An 11,089-nucleotide genomic window follows, 5' to 3' on the forward strand; every position below is an offset into this window, starting at 1 on the left:
CTGGACCTATGTGAAGCTTCGCTAAAATCAATTCAGTGGTAAGTGACATACAAAATATTTACTACTTTAAATTATAAGATTTGTGAATCGTCAAATGCTTTAATAACGTCTAAAGTGTATAAAACATACCGACTATTAGCAAGAGTTTTACAACTAAGGAGGGAAAATTTATTGACTCCCTCCCCCCCTTTCCTTCCAACCATTAATATGTAAACAAAGTTTTTTACCTTATATCTTCCTCAGAGAGTTGTTCCCTATCTTGTAAACCCTTCAGAGCCTACGATAAAAACAAATGTTTTACTTCAAAAAGGTTATTACTCTCAATTCGTTTTACTTCCAATTTACAAACGTAATTTCGTTTAATTTGAAAACTATTCTAAAACAAATTACCCAAACAGGAATGTCAAAGTACATTAGATAACACCCCCCCGCAACCTTTGAAACACCTCATTTTACACAACAAAATAGAAAGCTTAGACGTCATTGACCCAGATCTTCATAATTTTGTCTGGAGGGAAAGTGGGAGACAAAATTTCTTCAGGTGCCAAACCTATGACAAGTATTCCTATACCTGAAATTGATCAAGATCAGTGTCGCCAGTATAATCTCTGCTGAGGTAGAACAACAGTAGGTGTAGCTCTCTCATGCGAACAAACTTGGGTTGCAGACCATATCTCTTATTTATCTTACCCTAAAATATGATTTATTTGAGTTTAAATTATCAAATCGTATAGATATCTGCTTTTTTTTTATTGTGACTATAATAAAATCTTTCATGATAAACAAAAGTAGAATACCACTCGAGAGTGTATCACATAATAATTTTACCTTTGGTGTACTTGAGTCAGATTCAATTTGTAAGGGAGGTGTAGACGCCCCAAATACAGATTATAGCATAATAATTCTTACCTTTGGTATACTTGAGCCAGATTCAATTTGTAAGGGAGGTGTAGACGCCCAACTACAGGGTGTATCAAAATTATTCTTACCTTTGGTGTACTTGAGCCAGATTCAATTTGTAGGGGTGGTGTAGACGCCCCACTACATGGCGTGTCCTCTTTAACAAACTCCCCAGCATCAATCTTCTTTTGTATCAATTCCCTAAAATTTTTAACAATCTTCTGAGTTCTTTATACCATATATTAGTTTTTTTATCCAATATATTTAAGTTCATCATTATATAACTATACTAGTGGATGGACGTACACGACAGAAAACCTTTGATGCAACGTCGTTTTAAAGGTCTTAATGATAACAAAATTATGTTGAACCTTACTATTGAAACTTTTTAAAAATGGATAGGAAAAGGAAGAAGTATTATAATGATATAAAGACATACCTTAATTCCGGGTCAGGTGACAATCTGTAGGAGTTGAATTTCATTTTAGCTTGTTCAATAGCGGATTGTATCACAGTGTTTGACTCATTTATATGCGGCTCACATACAAAGTGCAGATTCTAAACAAGGATGGAGTAATTCTTTGAGTACAATTTTTTGTATAAGCAAAACTTACGTTTTAATACAAATTTTCATTCTCTAATATTAAAGGGATTAACCCGATTCATATATGGGGAAAATTATTGGTTGCTAGTAGTTTTAGGCACAATTACATAAAAGCCTAAAAACATCATAAGACTAGGTACTTAGAAGACAAATTCCATGAAAATCAGACTTTTCCTTCATACATACGGACATATATCGAACTACTTTATATTTTAGACAGACAAACAGAGTGAAAATACTAAAGAATTCTGAAACCCAAAGCCACTTTTTCTATGACAAAATCTTTTGTGAGTAAGACTTGAGAAGAATACATAAACAGAAAAGGTTTTACAATAGAAAACAGTGTTATAACAGAAAATTCTTTTTATAAATAATGTAGATTTTCTATTGCGAGGCGCAACTTCTCTATAACTAATGTATATGAGACAGTACAGTTCTTTTACAGATAATGGTTATTTTATCATATTGATAATGAAACCAAAGAGGGAGGGGACATTGGGCTGTTCATTACACTAAGTCTTAACGTTTTCTTATTCGTTGGCTCAACAACCTTGGGGACTTTTATTGAATTTTGATTGGTTGGTTGATTTAGTTGAGAGTCCAAACGTTTCAACTGCTATTTGTAATCTACAGAAGAGATATTTTTATGTATTATCAATATAATAAAGATACTAAGAAAGAGAGGGAATGTCTGATTGAGCCAATAGGATGATCACATCGGAACCTACATCAAATTTCATTGGTTGAAATTATGTACACATTTCATTACGAACGCATGTTTTTTTTTATTTCATACATAGTTAAAAGTCAGCTGTAAACAATATCATTTCTTAGTACAAAGCTTTACTGAATCAAACTTACTTGCTCAAAAATTTAGTCTGAGTGAAAAAGAGGTGGATTCTTAAAAAAAAGTTAGGCTGGCTACTCGCTGGTGAGGCAAAATAATTTTTGTGAAAAATCCTCCAAAATCGCATAAGTAAATTTACAAAAATTAAATAATTTCTTAAAAGGGTTATTAACATATGAATTTGTTTAATTTTTGTAGATTTTTAATGTGCTTTTAGATGAATTTTTAACAAAAATAATTTTGCCTCACTATCGAGTAACGAGTCTATCATTTTTTAAGAATCCACATCAGCTTGAGTCGAAAGTAAACAATACTTTTGTCTACTAGAAATGTTCCTTCTTAGATTTGACGAAAAAAGGGTGCAGAATATGCTTCTATTCTTATATTTCTATTATCAATATATATACATCAATTTATCGGCCATTGTATTATCCCATTAAATCCCCGTAATGCAAAGCACCATATTGACCTAAGCTTATTTTTGTTCAATGTTCACCTTATCTTTATCACCCAGCTGAAGATTAACAGTGATGTTCTTAATCTGTCCATCCCTCTGGAGCTTGCCAAGTATTCTCAGCAGGCTCTTCTTGTCCATCTTGGCGTTGTAACCCTCCTTCTGCTCATTCAGCTGGATCATTTTGAATAACTTGGTCGGATCGTCAATAACCTAAATGTTTTACCTAATAATCTTTAATATTAATTAAAATTTACCTTGTAATTAAATTTTCAAAATATCTTTTATCTATAGGTACTATCATCTACTACTTAAAGACCATTAGAAAGTTTCTCTAAATAGGAAAACCACTGTTTCATCCTTTCTATATTTTATTTTGGTTCATTCAGACTAAATACTATAACTAATGGTTTCTCCCTAAACATCGATCAAGTGCCGGCGTACAGATTCTAGAAATTCACTTAATACAGAGTAGCGTCACTAGCTGCGTTACAAAAAAATCTTGATTAAAAAATTTCTTACTTTGTAATGTCTAACAGCTTCAATAATGGTGTTAACCCTTTGTAGTTGGCGTAGAGAGGATTGGTTTTCCATTCTTTTATCTCTCTTCTTCAAAGGGGACTTGCATTTGTCATTCAGCTGGAAATCTAAACAAAAAGATAAATGTTTATTAGGGTGGGTCGATTTTGGAATTTCACATTAGTAGACATTGGCAAGGGTTACTGGGCCAATATAAAACCCTGTGAAACTTGAAAGAGGTTTTTTAATCCAAAAACAACGGGCGCGCGGAAGGTATAAAATGTGCCCGCCCTCTTATAAAACCAAAAATTGAAATTCCTTCAAACACAGGCATGTTGCATATGATATAAAATGACCGCATTGAAATGCTGATTACAGATCTGAAAACCGTTTTGAAAAATATTGATTCAGTCTGAAATGATTTTCAAATAATCTAGCAAAATGAAAATTTTTTAGGTACTTTATGAGATAATATTCGAACTAGGAGCAATATTTTTCCAAACGGTTTTCAGATTCGTGCCTGTGTTTGAAGGAATTTGAATTTTTGGTTTTATAAGGGGGTGGGCACTTTTTATATCCCCGCGCGCCGGCAGCCATAAGAACCAAGTCACTTTTGAAACTTGAATGGGGCTTATCATACATATATTAGGGTTGGGCCGGATATCCGGTGTGGCCGGATATCCGGCCGGATAGTTTCAAATAGGATTATTAGAGAACTATGAGTATTAAACACACTACCATTGGAAGACTCGAGCTCATTTATAGACGTTTATTGCCCATATAGATCTGTCATGGATCTTGATGCAATAAATTAAGCCGTTTTATAAAAACCAGTCGAAATTGTTTCATAAGGTAAAAATAGAAAAAGTAGTCGCTCATAAAGGTATAGAATAACTATGACTAAATTCTTAGACAGAATTGTAAACAATATTGGAAATAGATATCTCTAGATAAAATGTCAAGCATTTAAGTAACAAAAGAATGTTCGCAACAATTTCAGAAAAGATACTTAGGATATTTTTTTATCAAATAAATATCTAACATTTAGTTTTATTTCTTTAAGATAAGCTTTTTACAAACAGGGTATTACCAATATAACATAAATTTTCGAAGTAAGGGCCCTTCGTGGCACTTTAGTAAAGGGTGTGTAGGAGAAGTCGACCCTAAAGTTTTAATTTTAGTTTTTTTTAAAAGAAGGAGGTTGGTCAGTTTTTTTGTAAAGGTGATTTCTCTTGGGTTCAAACCTTAATTATAACCTTGAAGTTATAAACCTTCTGGACCTTTGAGAAGCTTCACTGTAAAAGAGAACCATATATATATATGTAAAAGCTACGCACATACAAATAGACATCATGTTACATTTATATAAGAATATAAAAATAAGACAAATGTACCTGAGCTTATGGACATCAGAAATTGGCCGTCAGGTTCCAATGTTGGAATTCTACTTTTATCCTCTAATTCTTCTTTCAATTGTTCAGCAATATAATCTTGAGCATTATTAATTGGCCTTGTGACAGTTTTATTCGCGGGTTTTTGTTTTAATTCTGCAGATTTTTTCCGTGTTCTAGGACCCTCAAAATCTGTTGTATTTTCTAGTGTTTTCATGGGTGATGGCTGCAGAGTTTTTGTTTCTATAATCATAGTTTACTTTTTTTATATATAATAATCATGTTCAAATATTTTACTTTTGAGCAAAAAAAAATGGAAGTTTTCGGCGAAAGCTACAGTTCCGAAGTCGTTAATTCAATGTTCCACATTATACAACTTACTTTTTTGCAACTAATACATACCAAATTACAGTGCTGTAACTCTTTTATTGGTTAGTTACTTTGTGTTTTTGGTTTGTCCACAAAAAGTAACAAAATAATGCCCCCCCCAATTAAAGTATCATGCAAACAAATAGGAACAAAAAAATCAATAGGAGCCAAAATTGTTTATAATCATTGTATTGTTTTACAGTAAACTTTCCTATTGCAGAATTCTCACATTGAAAAGTTGACTGATCAACCTCAACCATTGTTGTATTATCATCATTATCTTCAAGAGTTTCTTCAGCAATCATAGAAGAGTTAGCCTCCATTTTTCTTCTTTTGCTAGATCTACTGGTTACTGGAGTACTGGTTACCATTCTAATAATAACAACATTGCATTAGCAGAACTTCTCTATAACCTGGGAATTCTAATATTTTTTACATAAGAATTTTGAGTTACTCGAAAAATTTACGTCTAAACATTTCATTAGCCGAAGTAGTAAAAGAGAAAGAGGCGACATTAAACTGTAAATTATACTGGTACCCAGAAATATATATAACCAAATTATCTTATTCGTTGACTTGAAAACTCTGAGTGATCTTATTGTATTTTGATTGGTTTCTTCCAAACTAGTAATGTCAAAACTTTTTAACAAATGATTTTATTTTACAGAAGGGGTAATATTGATGAGCATCATTGGGAATTTTTAGTGTATTGTCTTAAAACCTAAGACCTCAGTATTTAAAATAAAAATTTTAACTTTCCACATAAAGAATTTGTAAAACTTACTTTGTGTCTGTAATATCCAAAGCACTGATATCCCGCTTTCTTGTGGTCAGAGCTTCATTCTTAGCTTTCTCTTCTTGAAACCTGCTGGAGAATCCACTTTGAGTTTCAAATTTCTTGGCCACAAAGTTGGTCACCCTCTGCCTTCCACGGTCATCCAATACTATTCAAAATAAAAATATTATTGATTGGGAAAGGATTTAAAGTTTAAACCCATTCTTGGGGACGAAAGATAAATTTAACATATTTTCTGCTGTGTCAGTCAAATGTAAGTAGTAGAACTATGAAAAATGCCTTGTTTCATAAACGAGTACATCTCATTGATATAAATAAAGGTATAGGTAAATGATTGGTTTAATGCTATAATTAGTGCTTTAAAACACAACCAAATATCAATACCTATTAAATATACTTGATAAAGTTAATCAAAATAGCATAGTATTTTTTTGAGAACCCATGATTTTTACCTGTAATGACCAACTCTCTTCTCATGAGGTTCCTACAGATAGTTCTTGCCTCCAGCTTGCCATGTCCAAGTTTACGTCCCAGATCCTGCTGAGATATCCCATCTGGCCCGGATTCTTCAACAACCTGCACAAAATGATATTTTTCAGACCAAGTCCAATATGCAAAGAAAGTTAGATTAGAAAACTTTATGAGTCCAAAAGGCAAGGCACACAAACAGTAACACCTGGCTTAACTTTTTTTGGAATAACCAAAACTAAAGTCTAGAGAAAGTGCGCATTAAATCTGACTTTCCATTCTTAAAAAAAACTTACATGATAAGCTTGCCACATGACAGAACGGTCAACCTTCCAGTTTGACTGATCTTGGACACCTAATGGCCTTTGATGGTCTGATTGTTCATTCACCTTAAACAGAATCATGTTCTATTTTCAACTATGCATTTTTGTTTGTTAGACTTTAGCAAAGCATTTAAAGATTACAAAGGGAAGGTTTTAACCCAATTTATCAAGTTATACAACATCCCTTTTATCTAATTTTCGAATGTAGCGCAAGGGAAGCAAAGCAAATATTGTGTCTACTTTCTTATTAACCGTTTTGAGACTCAATAATTGAGAGATGTTCACTTATTTAAATCTAATTCCTACCAGACTAGGATCCACATTATCAGCAGAGTTGTTGAAAACATCCTCTGGAGTTGTTTCTTGGTTAATCAGCTTGACCACCCTCAACATTTTCTCATCAGTCAACCCTTTCCTCTTCCACTCAGCAGAGCTGGCGTCTGGATGGATGCTCCGATAGGGTACCTAGCCACAAAATAGGATTAAGATTTTTTTCTCATATATAATAAACAAAATCCCTCCTTTTTGTATTACTATTAAGGAAAATGAATGCTTTTTTTCTGATCCATCTTTTCCTCTAGCAACATTAAGCTAAAATTAACAGAAAGAGTTTCGAAAGTTTAAAAAAAATATCATTAAAAAGAGGATGTTTTGATGATGAAATGAGGAATCATGATGTTAATCAAAGGGAGGTTCAATAACTGTTATACCTATTTAAATAAAATAATTAAGAAAATAGCATAATATAGAGTATAAATTGCAGTCGTGTTTATAAACAGCTGTATTCTGACAAAGGTTATCATACTTCATTAGTAACTGTCGTATTTGAAAAGGTATAGAAAACATTGTTTTAGAGTATTATTATTTACACAGGTAATAAAAACTCACCTTTACATCTCCTTGCATATATTTTAGGAAATCATGAGTCTTCAGCAACTTCTTGAATGCCCCGCCGATATTTAAAAAAGCTTTCAGATCCTCATACGTGGCCATACAGCTGGGAAACTGTTTCAGGTATTCAATCATCCGCTTTACATGGATCAGAGCCTTTGGTTGACGCTCCACATAGAACCTTAAAAACGAAGGTATTTGGTATCGACACAACTAGTATACAGTTCTTGGGTTTCTTTATTGCAGAAAAAAAACCAAATCCAAAATAGTGTTTGTTTTTCAAAAAAAAACTTTATACCTATGACATTTCTAATTCTAAAAATTCTAATATTTTGCCTATAAATATTCAAATAAAATTAGTCTCTGATTTTAACAAAAACGATTAATTTAGAAATTAGAATGCTACAACTTTGTCAGAAGTTTAAATTGATTTACATTTTTAAAAGCGAAGCTTTTCTATAATTAGGGTCGGTCCGTCCGTCCGTCCGTACGTCCGTCCGTCCGTCCGTACGTCCGTCCGTCCGTCCGTCCGTCCGTACGTCCGTCCGTCCGAGATAGTTAGCTTTTATTCGTTAATTTAAGCATGTTAGAATTGTCCTATCGATTTCAAACTTTGCATGGTGATTTCTGTAGTAGTTAGGTACGATTTAGAAAGCGTAGCAACTCTATAATCATTACCCAAATGTCCGTACGTCCATTTTAAACACGTTGATTTTTTTACTTTTTTAAATAGCTTTTATTCGTTAATTTAAGCATGTTAGAATTGTCCTATCGATTTCAAATTTTGCATGGTAATTCCTGTAATAGTTAGGTACGATTTAGAAAGCGTAGCAACTCTGTAATCATTACCAGAATGTCCGTACGTCCATTTTAAACATGTTGATTTTTCTACTTTTTTAACAACGAATTTTTATATGATCTAATTATCCGTTTGATCTGATATTTGGTATATTGATTCCTGGGACAACAAAGAACAATATTTTAAGCGAAGCAACTCTATAATCAAGCCTTAAAGATGTAAGTATGTCCATAAACATTATCCTGTATCAAGCAGTTTTTCAACAAATTTACTTACAATTTTGCTTCGAATCTTATACTTTTATATTCTGATTATTCAGTTCAGACACTATACCAGTATTAATGTCCGTTTGTCCTACCGTTTCAGTGCTTCGCTTTTATGGATGTTGTCATCCTTGTTATTTTAAAACTATTACAGTCGAGCTTTTCATATTTCAATTTATGTCACAACAATATCCCCAGGGTTTTTTCTATAGTTTCAATCCTTAATCTAAAATATAATTATACAAGATTGAAAAATAGTCTAAAACCATTGTGAGACTTAAATCTGAAAACCATCCCGGGAACCATCCAGACAAAAAACCCCTAATAGGATACCTTTATATATATGGGGAATACTAAGAGAACTAGGTATAATGTCATTAGCGTAGCATCTCTATAAATACTCTCTAAATGTAAGTACGTCCATATTTAGCCTTTACCTGGGAAGATGGAAAAGAGTTCCTTGTGAGTTTTGGCTTCGTGTTTTTGAGTTCTTGAGCTGCTTCACTGTTTTCTGGTGGTGAACTTGTTTGGTTAACATTCCTTTAGCAACCAAGGATTTCCTACATTTTTTCATTGTTTAAAAAATTAGTAGGTACTTATATAGACTATTAAAATAAATCTTCAGAACTTCAAAACTTCATTGGTTAAAATGCAATTCCTCCATTAAAGTTTTGATATTTTAAGATGTACAAATTTTGTATACTTATTATGTAATGCAAGTCTGATAATTAAAGTCACACAAAAAATCATCTTCCTATTTTCATGTCTTACTCTCATGCAAAAAACACTATAATCAACAAAATAAAATAAGGATTCTACTTCACTAATACCTAATATTATTAAAATACTGATGATTATATAGATATAATTAACAATGAATACCTGTGATAGAATAAAGTCTTTGGGTTTTCATTAGTAAACTGTAACGAAAGGTTGCCTTGCGTTATTTCACCCTGTGAAAAATAGTTATGTACAACAATGGCAAACATATGGAACAAGAAAAGTTTTAATAATTAAAAGTTTAATTTCAGTAGGTAACTAGTGTTAAAAAGCAACATTTCTGATTATTAAAATCTTTAATTAAAAACTATCCTTCCTCTATTACCCAAACCACTGAATGAACCCTTAAGAAAACAACTTATTGCTAGACTTAAACAAATTAAACCCTAACCTTTAAATGCGCGACATTAAAAAATTGAGTGATCTTACGTATATCGGGCTTGATAATAGCCTTACAACAATAATAGTCACCTGATATCTGGCTCTACCGATTCTTTCCAGTAAAGCCCACTGCATAGCTGTTATATTCATAGCCTTAATTTTAATATAGTTTGACAAAAACAAAACATTTAATATGCATACCCTATGATGAGATACAGAAAGAGAAGCATAAACATTGCAAAATTAAAGTTTTTTTAAGTAAAGGGATACTTTTAGCGATTTAAAAGAATTATAACAGGTTATGATTAAAGGCAAAATTGAAAAATTTTGGGCATTTTTTCAGTTTTTTTTTATACCTGCAAAGGACAGTATTGAGTGCCCAGAATAGATTTGTATCTTGCCTTCTGACTCCCAACCATTACAAGTCTGTTACCCAGGCCTTTGGCGTCTTCATAGCTTAGCTTTTTATCTATAAAAATGTAATATGATAGTAGGAAAAATGTATTCTGATGGGAGCATGTAAGTCTGTCTGTCAACCATGCTGATTTTGTGGAATGTATTGTACAGGTCCTATTCAAAGCTGGTATGAGAATAGTTTCAACATGATGGTTGTATGTCAATCTTCCCTGGAAAAGTGTTCAAGGACACTCAGAAGCCAATCGACCGGTTCTTAGACAATCTCTAGACAATTTTTATTTAATCTCACATACTATATTAAAAGCCTACCTAATAGTACTCTGGTAGAGTAGGACAAGCAGGATCCTTTAACACCCTCTTCATCAACCAGCGAAAATGGATAGATATCCGGAGGCATCAGGTTCGGTTCCACCACAATTCCAAGCTCTCCATCAATATATTTGTACCTACAACATAATTGTATAAATTTCATGGATGGTAGAAAGAATGGGATGTCGATTAGATTTAGGACAAGTATCCTCTGCTCAATAAATGTTTCAATTGCTAGAAAGTTTTGAGCATTAAAAAAGAAACAAAAAGATGTTTGAGCATCAGATATAGTTGAGAAAAAGTGTTAGATTAAATAAATCACATGGAAAAAAACTGCAATGGATTTTAGGTTCTTTTTTAGTTCAAGCCTCAAATGATGTAAAATATGACTTACCTGTCATGAATGATAAGATCAGGTCTGGGTTTTGACAGTTTATAAAGTTTAACATCTTTCAAAGCAAGAATTAACTGCCAGATAAACTTTTGACAATTCTCCTCAACTCCAAGTGTAAAGTCAGACCTATAAAATATTCTTGTTTATGACGAAGCTACTCTTAATGTCTTACTCAATTTTTACC

At 32.5% G+C, this 11,089-nt stretch overlaps 1 protein-coding gene across 1 annotated transcript in view; it reads right to left on the reverse strand.

The window, feature by feature from the left end:
• Positions 1 to 11,089, reverse strand: part of LOC145313540 (general transcription factor 3C polypeptide 1) — a 35,497-nt gene that overhangs the window by 23,907 nt on the left and 501 nt on the right. The window contains exons 2-20 of the mRNA XM_080152988.1: positions 10,906 to 11,031; positions 10,512 to 10,648; positions 10,142 to 10,254; positions 9,876 to 9,938; positions 9,507 to 9,577; positions 9,062 to 9,184; positions 7,560 to 7,743; positions 6,978 to 7,136; positions 6,645 to 6,737; positions 6,333 to 6,456; positions 5,869 to 6,028; positions 5,296 to 5,456; positions 4,719 to 4,958; positions 3,328 to 3,452; positions 2,848 to 3,018; positions 1,340 to 1,458; positions 990 to 1,101; positions 572 to 691; positions 228 to 277 (exon numbers count right to left, since the gene is read on the reverse strand). Of these exons, the coding sequence (XP_080009114.1) occupies positions 228 to 277; positions 572 to 691; positions 990 to 1,101; positions 1,340 to 1,458; positions 2,848 to 3,018; positions 3,328 to 3,452; positions 4,719 to 4,958; positions 5,296 to 5,456; positions 5,869 to 6,028; positions 6,333 to 6,456; positions 6,645 to 6,737; positions 6,978 to 7,136; positions 7,560 to 7,743; positions 9,062 to 9,184; positions 9,507 to 9,577; positions 9,876 to 9,938; positions 10,142 to 10,254; positions 10,512 to 10,648; positions 10,906 to 11,031 (2,451 nt within the window). The remainder of the gene's footprint in view (positions 1 to 227; positions 278 to 571; positions 692 to 989; positions 1,102 to 1,339; positions 1,459 to 2,847; positions 3,019 to 3,327; positions 3,453 to 4,718; positions 4,959 to 5,295; positions 5,457 to 5,868; positions 6,029 to 6,332; positions 6,457 to 6,644; positions 6,738 to 6,977; positions 7,137 to 7,559; positions 7,744 to 9,061; positions 9,185 to 9,506; positions 9,578 to 9,875; positions 9,939 to 10,141; positions 10,255 to 10,511; positions 10,649 to 10,905; positions 11,032 to 11,089) is intronic.

Source organism: Acartia tonsa, chromosome 3, assembly GCF_053477335.1.
Source record: "Acartia tonsa isolate MP-2025a chromosome 3, ASM5347733v1, whole genome shotgun sequence".
Taxonomy (NCBI): Eukaryota; Metazoa; Arthropoda; class Copepoda; order Calanoida; family Acartiidae; genus Acartia; species Acartia tonsa.